At 40.6% G+C, this 12,142-nt stretch overlaps 1 protein-coding gene across 3 annotated transcripts in view; it reads right to left on the bottom strand.

The window, feature by feature from the left end:
• Positions 1 to 337: 337 nt before the first annotated feature.
• LOC105454399 (DNA ligase 3) overlaps positions 338 to 12,142 on the bottom strand; it is a 39,941-nt gene continuing 28,136 nt past the window's right edge. For all 3 annotated transcript variants that reach the window (XM_011696984.1, XM_011696983.1, XM_011696982.1), the window contains 16 exons: positions 11,632 to 11,870; positions 10,771 to 10,850; positions 10,149 to 10,226; positions 9,872 to 10,043; positions 9,339 to 9,494; positions 8,761 to 8,892; positions 8,455 to 8,534; positions 8,017 to 8,104; positions 7,850 to 7,927; positions 7,437 to 7,560; positions 6,937 to 7,007; positions 6,698 to 6,844; positions 5,655 to 6,242; positions 3,893 to 3,984; positions 2,457 to 2,562; positions 338 to 880 (listed from right to left, as the gene is read on the bottom strand). In XM_011696984.1, the coding sequence (XP_011695286.1) occupies positions 734 to 880; positions 2,457 to 2,562; positions 3,893 to 3,984; positions 5,655 to 6,242; positions 6,698 to 6,844; positions 6,937 to 7,007; positions 7,437 to 7,560; positions 7,850 to 7,927; positions 8,017 to 8,104; positions 8,455 to 8,534; positions 8,761 to 8,892; positions 9,339 to 9,494; positions 9,872 to 10,043; positions 10,149 to 10,226; positions 10,771 to 10,850; positions 11,632 to 11,870 (2,378 nt within the window). In that variant the 3' untranslated portion in view covers positions 338 to 733. The remainder of the gene's footprint in view (positions 881 to 2,456; positions 2,563 to 3,892; positions 3,985 to 5,654; positions 6,243 to 6,697; positions 6,845 to 6,936; positions 7,008 to 7,436; positions 7,561 to 7,849; positions 7,928 to 8,016; positions 8,105 to 8,454; positions 8,535 to 8,760; positions 8,893 to 9,338; positions 9,495 to 9,871; positions 10,044 to 10,148; positions 10,227 to 10,770; positions 10,851 to 11,631; positions 11,871 to 12,142) is intronic.

Here is a 12,142-nt window from a genome sequence, read left to right as displayed (position 1 = left end):
TTTCATTGTCAAGCAAGAGTATCCCTTATACTTTTTTCTTTTGCCTTAGGTTTTTGTTTTTTCACTTTCACCAGAAAACACATTTTGCTTTGCAAAAAGTTTATATATTTTATTATAGAAATTTTTTCGAAGCATGCATTGTGTTATATCTAAATTGTGCATTTTATGTATGTCAAATTTTCCTTAAATGTATGTAGAAATTTACTTGAAATAGGGAGGAAGGAAAGAAAAATAAAGATAAATTGAGAAGGTAATTTCATTATCAAGCAAGAGTATCTTTTACTTTTTCCTTTTTCCTTAGGTCATTAATTTTTATTTTTATTAGAAAACACTTCTATTTTGCTTTGTCACAAATCTGTATCTTTCATTTTATTATAGACATTTTCGAAGTATACATTGTGTTGTACAAATTGCCTGTGTGTATTTTACATAAGCCTCTTAAATCTTCTTAAATGCATGTAGAAATTTACTTGAAATAGGGTGAAGAGAATTAAAGAGAGATAAACCAAGAGGATAATTTTGTCGACCGGGAGCCTTAACTTTTCTTTTACTCTTATCCTTAAGCTTTTACTTTTATTTTTGTCTTCGTTTGCTTTCAAAGAAGGCATTTTTACTTTGTTTTATTTTACAGATTTGCACAAATTCTCTTCAAAATATTCGCAAAGCAAGCATCGAATTGTATATATAAATTACAAACCGTACGTGTACCTGTAAGTATAATACACTCGCTGCGTTATCGATGCGTGCACGGACACTCGCAGTAATCGCCAGCCAGCTGGACCGCATGTTGGATCTCGTCCTGCCTCCTCGACCGCGCCGCGGTCTCCTCCAGCCAGGACACGTTCACGTGCCTGACGGTGCGCGGGAAGACCGCATAGTCCTTGCAAATGAAAGAGAGCAACGTTTCACACACAGAGGGTATATAATGGGTCGCATGCGGAGTATCGTCGGAGACTCGCCGGAAAATTCGCTCGTCTTCCCTTTCCTTCGTCTTCGTCTTCAAGAATCGAAGTAAAAAAAAAAAAGAGTGGACTCGAACGAATTTAATCAACGTAATGCCTCGATTACGGAAATAGCCCTTTCCACCCGTTTCGCGTTCTCTTTTCCCCGGGCGGTGGCGTGTGTCAGGTGCCTCGGAGAATTATTATCCGCCGCGCGTTGTGCGCGAAGTAATTTCAGATCGAATAAAATACTTTTAAGTCACAATAATCGAGGGAGTCCGTTCGTTTTCGCCCACATTCGCCGCTAAATAAACGAGAAGAGCGCGAATAAAATGAATAAACCTTTCTGATAAATCCGACAGCGCCGATGACGCGAGCACGAGTGCTTGTGAGTTATATTGAGGTGCCGGTGGGATATAAACAAAGTACTCGATATAAAAAAAAAATGAGGGACAAAGTGACGGAAGAATAGAAAGCTCGTCGGAGGTCGGGGTGTAATCACAATCGCGACGCAATCCGCATCGCGTCGCTCGCGCGACTCGCAAACATATGTTTGCCGCGCGCCGCCGACGTAAAGTAACGGAGGAAAATTAACGGCGACGGCGCCGGTAATCGGCGCTGACGATTAATCGAGCCCCGGCGAACTCGCGGCTTCCCAGGATAACGGAAAGTGCTGAACGTTCGAGATGGGAGAAGCGGTAATGGCCACGGTATTAACCGCGATTAATCCGGTTACGGCCCCTTTCCTTTTCCCCCCGTTCGCCGCCATACGGTCTCGCGCGCGCGTTAAATTTCCGTGCCGCCGGATTCCCGCCGTGATTTTTCGACAATAAAAGCGGCAAGGCCGCCCGGCGGCCCGTTAGACGATGAATCTGCGGGACGTTATCGCGCGCGGAGGAACCCCAGGCTTGGGACCGAACGAGAAAACCCTCTGCGCTACCCTCAGTGAAAATACTGCGGGTGGAAAACGAATGTGTCGAAAGAGATAAAATTTTACTCTCAAGATATAATTTTATAATTTACATCCGACTGATTATATACAATATAATGTAAATAATAAAATATATAATATATTACATATTATACCTATATATAAATAATATGATATGTTATAGTGTAAAAATGATAAAAAATAAAAAAATATGTAATATATTAATATAATATTATAATATATATTGTATATTTTACATACATATTAAAAAATTTATCTGTCGCGCCTTATATATTATAACTTACGCCACGACATCCATGCTGTTTGGCTCAAATACTTCCACAGATTTTCACGCACAAGAGAGATGAGACTATTCCAGCAGGGTATCTTTACCCTACAGAGTTTACCCAACAGATTTTTCTCGGAGCCGTCCCGCGCTCAAAAATTGAATTTCTTACTACGTCGCCGGTCCCGCGCCTGGCATTAACCCCCTCCGTCGCGCCCCTCCGCGCGCGCAATCGCGCATCGCAATCTCACGAGGGGGACACGTGTGCATTATGCCGTTTAAACTAGTTCAAACTTACCCCGAGGACGGCCGTGGACGGAATTTCCGCGCGGGTGTGGATGACGTGGGTCGCCGCCGCCGTGATGTCGTGTCCGCTCGCCGGCGTGACTATCGTGGCGCCGAGTCTAACGTTTCCAACGTCGTCGTCAAGGAAGATCGTAGGGACGTTAGCAGTATAACTTCAAACTCGCCCCGCGAGTAGGGAGGAAGTGGGAAGGGAGTGTTTTTTTTTTCGTAAGAACGTAGAGAGAGAGAGAGAGAGAGAGAGAGAGAGAGAGAGAGAGAGCGCGGCTCCTGGGAATCCGCGCCGCGCGGAAACGCGTCGCGAAGCGACGATTCCGGAGAGATGAAGTGAGACGGGCGACCCCGGACGATCTCCAGGCCAGCGGGATGTTAGGCTCCTACGCGAGCCAGCCAGCGCGACGTCTCTGGCCATTGTAACCCATCGAGAATCTGATTTATACGCACCAGCACCGTGTTGTCGAGTCGAGTCGAGTGTTTTGTGTCGCCCGACGGTTCGTAAATTACGTCCTTTCAAGTAACTTACAACGCTTTCAGCTTACAACATGCCGTGTCTCAATTATTATAATTATTATATAATTGAGTTGCAATATATTATATAATATATTATAATCTTCGAAAAATCTTTAAAACTTGTATATCTTTAAAAAGAAAAAAAAAAACAATTCAAATCTCGTAAACGGCGAGAGTGACGAAGTACAAATTTATGCGATTTTCACGAAAAACGGAGCATGAGAGTAACTCTTTCGAGGAAGCATTTTAAAGCTTAAAGATTTCGCACTCAAAACCGCATCAAAGCATTTCCCACGGCGATATTTCCGCCCCGAGTGGCAGGTAAAAGCTCGACGAGATTTAAAAAAGCGGCTTCTTCAGGTCGAAGTACTCTCTTTTTCTGAAAATCTGACTTTGCATCTATTTTCTTGAGAAAATCGTGTCAACTTGTGTGTCGTCAATTTTTTTTATCATCGATTTCGAGTGGCCTCTTCAGGTTCCGTTGAAATTTGTATCTCTCACTTTTTCTTTTCCGCCGAAATAATTTACGCGCACATATAATTTATAATGTACGATGATATATATTTTTTTTAAATAGCGAGGAACGATCGCCCCCCCCCCCCCACGCTTATTGCGCATGCACAGATGGGTAGAGAAAACGCGCACTGCAAGTTCCGATAATGCAACTTTCCCGTTAATACGAGGCCGACATTGCGACATTACTTCGAAAATCGATTAGGGGATCGAGGGAGAGAAAGCGGGCAGGAGAGGAAGGCCGGGGGTGGTAAAAATTTATGAAATTACCGGGGGCGAGCGTGGCCGTCATAAAATCATCGGGCTTTTATGAAAATCGCGAATGTAATGCGAGTGTAAAGATAACGTGATTACGCCGCGAGAGTAGCGGCGCGGGAATTATCAAAATAATGACGAAGGAAAGGATACGTTTTAAGCATCCTTCGCGCGTTCCTCTTTCTGTCCGCGTCGAAACCAGGCGCGAGGCTCGCCCGCACGTTTTGCAGCACATTATTGAATTTCTGAAAGAAAAATTGCGGTAGGCAGAGAGACAGGGAGAGGGCGAGTTAATGTAACCGAGAGGAATAATAAAAATACGTGAAAAAAAAAATAAATGGTAAGATGGAGAAAAAGAAAGATAAATAAAATACGTAAAAAATTTACGAAAAAAGTAAAAACAATATAAAATGACAAATAAACGTAAATATATGCATATATGATAAATATATAAATATTTTTTTATATATTGTAATACGCAATATATAAAATACGTAAGTATTATATAATAAAATGTAATAAAATAAAACACAAAAATAATTAAAAATATAATGCATAATAAAACATGTTTTATATATATATATATATATATATATATATATATATATAATAAAATATATAATAGTTACATGTATTATCATTATGTAATAATTTATAAGTGTTTATATTTATATAATTATGATATAATGGTATATAATAATTATGTGAATAAATTTAACATGCCAGAATAATACATAACATAACCACGAAGCCGAGTTCAATTGAATAAACTTCGCACACAGGGAGCGGAAGGTGGTACACGTGTGCGACGGAACTTACAGCGTAAATACGCGTATATAGCGAGGTAAGTGACAGTTAGATAACAAAGAAGATAAACGGAAGAGGGGACCGACTTCGGTGGCTTGATGTTACAGCATCGCGAACAGTCGAGATAGCGAATTGCAAGCAGCGGGAAACAGTTTTGCACTGCGAAAGATCGCTCTGATAAGGAGACCACGGTTGCTGGTGACAGATTACGAGAAATCAGCGGGAGGAAGAGACGTAAAATTTATCACTGTCCTCTAAGGGCATAAAAAAAAGAGTATATATATATAAAAACAGAAAAGTGCCGATAACGTCCATCCGTTTCGATAAAAAGATGCAGATAACCGTGTGTGTACGTGAGATATGTGTGTATGTGAGAGAGAACAGATGTTTCAGAAGCAAGAAAATCGAGGATAGTTTTCTTCGCCTCTTTGAACGAGAGATAGCTTCTTCCTCACGCGGGAGGACATTTCATACACAGTCGAGTTGGCGAAACACGTCCGCATCGGGAGCATAATACCCGCCATTCACACACAGAAGAACTCGCGCATTCCCGTCTCTGCAGTTCCCCATCGATTTCCTTTGCTCTTTCACAAGCTGAAGGAATCCTTCAGCTGAACGCACATCGTATCATTAATTAAGAGCGAAAAGATACGTTATTTTCCTTAAATATTACAGAGAAATCCGGTCGCGGACTCAAATCGCCGGACGGCGTATACATATATAGTTTAATGCGCTACGCCGCGCGACATAGCCGACTCTCTGTATATGTATAACATAAATAAATAAACGGTTTTCAAGCACAAACACAGGCAGCGAGCCGAAGTAAACAGGGTACGCAGGGGTATAACGTGTTTAACGAGCCCGCGAGTAACATATCAGCCGAGCGGCGTGGCTAATGTTATTCGGGCGCGCAGCAATTAGATTAATAATTTAATTAATTAATTAGTTAAGCAAATAGAGAATTAAGAAGGCGAGTAGAAAGGACGGGCGCGTACAAAGGAGATTCGCGACATTGTCCGGGGAGAAACACAGAAACTTGTTAAAATTTTTAGAAGTCGAGGAACGACTTCTCTCCGCGGCTAAAGGAAGAAACGGTGTCATCACTTACGGCGTCATCCTCGGCGTCCGAATCGAAGGCCTCGAATCCTTCCGTCCCGCCAGCGAGACGATCCTTCCCATTCGTCCCCGAGTCCGATCCCCCCTCCGTCTTGACTCTTGCTCCCGACGAGGGCTCTTCTTTCGTTTCCTCCTTAATCTCGCGTTTCACTTTCGACCTCTTCACCTCCTTGCCGGACGATCCTCCGTCGCGCTCATCCCCTTTTCGCCTTTTGAGGACTCCTCCCGGTGCCTCCTTGCCTTCCTCCTTGACGTCTGACGGTTCTTCCTTGACCTTGGAACTCGTCGACGGCTCGTCCCGCGCGCTCGTTCTCGCGCTCGCTATCTTCCTCGGGGACGCGGGCGATTTCTTCCTCGGCGACGTGCCGGCGTCCGCCACCGTGCCGAGCAGGCGGTCGAAATCGACGGACTCGGGCTTCTTCTGGAAGAGACCGCGCAGCTCGTCCAGGCTGGTGGCCGTCGACCAGTCCTTGTCGTCGCGGATCCGCGTGACGCGCGGGAACCGGATGCTGATGCCGTCCGCGGTGTGCACCCCCTGGTTCGTGAACTCGGCGCCCGTTATCTCCCACACCGGCTGCTTCTGTTTATTTCACCCCGTTAAAATAATGATTTAGCGGTTACGGCGGGCTAATGGCGTATCAGCTCTGCATTACACAGGGGAGTCCATAGTTTGCGGTTTGAAAATGAGACCCGAATGATGACCCGAACGGAAATGACGAGAAATTAATGATCGTGTCAATTTATCGTTTAAATATAGGATCAGTCAAAAGCGGAAAGTGTTTAAAAAAATATATATATATATCAAAATGAGAGTGTTTTTGAAAATCATAATTACAATACGAAGAGTTTTAATTAAATCGTCTTTATCTCGTAAGAAAATGTCACACGCAGCGTCAACACTTCGAGTCATAAAATAACTTACGAAAGGGAAATTGGAAATTGTATGTCGAAAAGTTCAACGTAAGACTGCAGCTCATTATTGAAGTAATCAAATTTTCGTTCTTACAACGATTGTTGACTCGCCGGATTACGTACCTTGGGATCCCTCGCCACGAAATCCGGCACCATAGGCTTCTTAGCGTCCAACCAGCCCGGCAGCTTCCCCGCGTCCTTGCCGATCTTCACCATGTCGAGCTGATCCTGCAGCTCCGCCAGGGTGGCGTCGTCGTGTCCCGTGTGTACCTACGACGACAGGGGGAGGATGTGAAACTCCCTCTCGCTCGCTGATTCAAGTTGACTCGACACATTTAAAATTCATTAAACATTTTATTTACTTTGGTGACAGTTAACCACTTGTCGCGCCTCTCGTCGTAGCAGCCCATTAAGAAGACCGACATGATACCGCCTGCGAATTAAAAAAAAAGAAGGAAAAGAAAAATACATCTAGAAATGTCAATCCTCGAGATCGAGTCAGGTGCGAAAGATCGTTTCTCTAACATATCTCAAAATACTATCGTTTGAAATAAGTTTCGCTTTATAGACGTACAAATTTTGTTTTATCGATTTCATTGCGTTATATATCTACCTCCACGTTACTATGATATGTTAGCTTCGCTAATTTAAATTTTTTTAAGGCAAGATACACGGTGACTATTTAATTCTTATTATGAGGACGAGACTCGTTCGACGTAATTAAACAATCGCGATTATTTAATAGAAATTTTATTTAATAAAAATTATCGCGCGCTGTGCATTCGTCGCATTTATATAGTTCAACTCTGCGAGTTCTATTATCTTTCGCACCGCACCGCACCGCGTCGCGACTCGTACGGACCTTTGTTGCCCGTGCCGTACCATGCACCAAGCACGACGAGATCTGCGCTATCAGCCATCGCACCGCCGCACAGATAGTCCTTTTTTACCTTCAACCAGTGCCGCTTGCCCGGCTCGTACTTGCTCTGGAAACGCGGAAAGATTCCGATAAGAAATGAAACATCAAATGTCTCTCCCCCTCCTCCCTCCACGAAAAAGAAAATTTACGCGAAATTACTGACTTTATCTGTCGAAAATTACAAGTAAATAAAACAAGAGAAACACGTTTATATGAATAATCAAGTAAGTAAATTGTGTCTACGATTATTCAATTAATTGTTTAGTTATATTGATAATATTGTTTAAAAAAATAATAATCTATATATAGGAATCTCTGTAATACGGAGAAGTCTATACGTCTAGATCGATACGTACGTCGATGTCCTTCAAAACCAAACCCTCGAGACCCAGTTTCAATACGTGAACAATCCTTCCCGCTAAATCCCGCGGATCCTGAAAGTATAGAAACCGCGAATCGTAATCTATGATGCCGTAAATGGTAAAATTATCGCTTTTTCTTTTTAAAAATTTTGTCTCTTTACATGCACTTCGTGAACCTCCGACAGCATAATTCTATTCGGTATCTCGGTCATTCTGTCCTTCAAGATGTTCCTGCGCTCCAGCATAGATCTAACACGACAAGAGAGAGACAGAGAGAAAAAAAAGATTTAGCATATGTACTGTCGTCAGAAAATAGCGTTAATTTATAGCCAAAAATTATTTTGAATTTTCAAGCGGTTCTTTTAGATTTTTAAATACTGAAAACTTGATGTCGCAAACCAAATTTCACCGGCACGTTTCAGGTTTCCGAAATAATTGTGGTTTTTTAAAAATGGCGTTAAAAATGCATGTTTTCAGCATTCAAAAATCTATAAGAAGTACTTTGTCCTCTTCAGAGTAATATAAAAATTTTTTGTAAACTATTATAGTTAATTATTATAATACATTTTCGTATATGCTTTTAAAAACTCGATATTTACTTGTTAATAAGTATCTCGCCGTTGTAGTACAAGCAGTCGAAGACAAAAAGGCACACATTGGCGTTTTTGAATTCGGCTTTCTGAAAATAAATTCGACCACGTATATTGAAATGTCGTTAATCTTATTATTATTTAAAATATTATTATATAGAATATTACTACGTAATATTGTTACAAACTCGTCAATCGCAAAATTTAAGATAATGAATGAAACGAACGCGAAGACGTTGCGTTCAAAAGTCATCGGAGAAATGAAAAAATGAAGAGATTTGTTGACGAAGAACGAAAAGCTCCGATCGCTCTTACTTTGTGAATGCCTAAGGTGCCGAAAGGCAAAGGTTGCCCGGTCTCGTTATCGACCATGAGTACCTCGGAGTCGAGGATTAGATCGTCACCGTCGGGAAACGCCTGCGCTATGTAATCCTTGAAGAGATTCACCTGAAAAAAAATAGATCACTCGATCGGCCGCCTATCATCCCGGGAATCGTATAACGCGACTTTGTTGTTATGCGTGCGATTTCGTTAATTTTTAGATTTCATTATTTCTTGCATTCTATTAAATCATTGCGCAACAATTAAGTCAACGACTCTATAATAATTTTCCAGGAAATAAAATTCGACTTTCTTAATATAAATTCGACTTGAAAACGTTAACTATTTGACGTGATAATCAATTAACTATTTATACACAGTAATAGGTATATAAATTATACGTATTAAAAATCGAAAATATATTTTTGGCTTCGTTAAATTTCACGTAGAAATCACATTTTTTTCCACATTTTATGACTTTCTGTTACTATAAATCTGTTGCGTTCAATTTTTAAATAATAAAACGTTATCTTCCAAATTATTTAGACGTTCTCACAAATTATCATTTCTACCTTGTGTGGCAGGACTGGTTTGAGTGATCTGCTGAAGTAACGAAAGTCGTTTCCGCTTTTGTGCACCTGCACGCGCTCGCCGTCGTACTTGACCTCCGACAACATCCCATTCGGGCACTTTCGCATCGCCATTTCCACGGACGTGCACGCCTCTGCCTTAATTAATTAATTAATTAATCCTCTTAATTAAGCCTATCCGACTGATTAGTCAATTATAGCTGATAATTAACTTGTAACAAATGGTTAATAACAATGCGCGCGATTATTTAGCTTCCAAATATATAACTTATTAATGTGTACATGAAGGATTATGTTAACATCACGCGCTTTTCTAAAGATAATTTAATTTTTAAAACAAATGTCTCGTAATAATCACAAGCAAATATACAATCTATTTAGAATTTAATTACATTAATTTGAACAAAATTTGTATGTAAATAAGTATTGATATCATGTATAGTAAATTAAAGTTATTAATTATATAGATATATAAATTATTAAAAGACTACTCTCGGGAATTTATTTCGCTATACCAGCATCGGTAAAACCGGCGTCATCAGCGAGATGGCCACTTTATTTCGACTCGAAGGCGAGCCTGAGGTGCACGGTTTTTCCTCCTGGTTCGGCAGGAAGCGTCGCACGACCGCATCCAGATCTCGGGACATCTGGAAGGCCTTGTACGCGTCCGGGTGGACTCCCTCGAGGCTGAATGTACAACGCGAATGTAGGTATATAAATTATTTTAATCATAATCCTCGAATTGATTTTAAAACCTCAAAAAAGGACAACTGAACACGCGCGCGCACTCACATGTGTTTCGGTCCGGCGTTGATCCTCAGATCGTGCTTGATCAGACGCACAATCATCTTCAGATCGTTGGCGGTACATCTAAAATTTTATATCGAGTGTTCGAGTAAACGTGAAAATAATGCAGTAAAAAGAAAAAGATAGTCGTTTAACCGTTCAGCTGCGAACGTCGCTTACGCGTGTGTATTTCTTTTTTTCGTGTTAAAAGAGCAGGCGAGCGATAATTCGAAACGAATGAAATTTTGAAGAAGAAATATGCAATGACAAGTATTCATTAACGTTAATAAATACGATAAACTGCATAAAGCCGTTGAAACTCCAAACGCAAGATTTTGGCAATTAACGCGACGATAAAATTTCATCGTTATTTTATAATATATACCAATTGGGTATGAAAACGGATAAGTGGGCGTTAATTAATGGCAAAGAAAGTTGGGTAGCGATAATAAAATTATATCGTTTACTTTATATCAATTGAATATGAAAAAATCGAAGCGGTGCGAACGTTAATCGCGGTGCGTTTGCGTATTTGTTTCATTGATAAAAATTCCGAGAAGACCTCCCCTCTCATATACTGCAGCTGCAGGAAAGTTAACGAGAAGAACGGGCCGATCAACGAACTTACTTATTAAGGATAGATCGAAAATGCTGGATCTGCTCCTCCTCCTTGGTCAAACGCGACAGGTTTTCCAAAAAGAGATCAACCTATTCGACAAAGCTCGTTTAATTAATGAAGATATGAGACTTCGGTGGATCATTCTGCGCGTATTTGTATTCTTTTTTCCATAAATATTATACAATTTAAGATATCATTGTCTTTTATTATCTCAAAATTATCCAATTAATTTCTATTACAGACGGGAATTATAATAAATAGACGGAGAGACCGTTTTTAATTAAAGTTTCAATACTTTATATTAAACCCGCGTTTCTAATCCAATTTTTTAAAATAATGGCTAACTTTTCTATTATTTTCATTCTGCACATTGTAATGATAAAATTAATTACAGAGAAAAACCGCGGAGAACCGAATAAAAGGAATTAAATAACACTTGTAACACACTTTATTCATACACGGCTTGAACCCTGTGTATGTTAATGCAGATAAAAACAATATAGTGATATAAATTTTATAACAATATCTCCTTTATTTGCGCGTAAAATTATTGCGTAGCAATAATTTTGTGTCAATATATATGTTTTTATTTGCGCATTTAAAATTATTCCAAGAAAAGGAGATTGCGCAAGAACTTTGTCTATTCGCTGTACGTCCATCACGATATAATGAAGTAAATTCTTCATCCGCGGAGAAACCTTCCTCTCTGCGGGAATGTTCTTTTCTTAACGTGAAACCGGTGAGAGAAATTATTTTTAATTGGACCGGCAATTTATTTAATTTCGTTCATTTGGTTCGCCGCGTTTTTCTCACCGCGTGATTTCTCCCCGTCCTCGAAAAAAAATTCGCGAAAGATTCGCGCTGACTTACGTCTTGGATCGTCAATACGCTCGCGGCGCAAGGCGACGCGGCGGCGCTATTTTCAAAGAACACGCTGATCGTCTCGGCCACGTCGCCTTGCTCCAGATGTTCCAGCATCGCGTCCTCGTCCTGGAGCAGCAGCCGTGCGAACAACTTTATCAGCTGCTTGCTCTGCAGATTGTAAATTCTCTTCACGGCGCCGGGCAGCAGCAGCTTGCACCAGAGCACGATGTCGCTCTTAAAACCGTCTACAGAACGAACGAAATGAAAAGAGAAAGAAAAGAAAATCTGCATGCGCGTAAATATCGTTGTTATTATTCTTCCTCGAACTTTGTATTTATTCACGATTGCTCGCGATATTCGCGATACTTTCAACGTCTCTTTCTTTCGTTTTTCATAAAATTGGCAACGTTTCGTCTTCGGTTGTCAAACAAGAACATCTTTCTGTGCTACTTAATTGATTGTCCATCAAAAGGAATTTTATTGTAAATGACTAACATTATTATATTTAAATTTATTT

This window comes from Wasmannia auropunctata, unplaced genomic scaffold (assembly GCF_000956235.1).
Source record: "Wasmannia auropunctata unplaced genomic scaffold, wasmannia.A_1.0 LD335985.1, whole genome shotgun sequence".
Classification (NCBI taxonomy): Eukaryota; Metazoa; Arthropoda; class Insecta; order Hymenoptera; family Formicidae; genus Wasmannia; species Wasmannia auropunctata.
The sequence above is the reverse complement of the archived record's forward strand: the minus strand, read 5'-3'. Positions and strand labels throughout refer to the sequence as shown.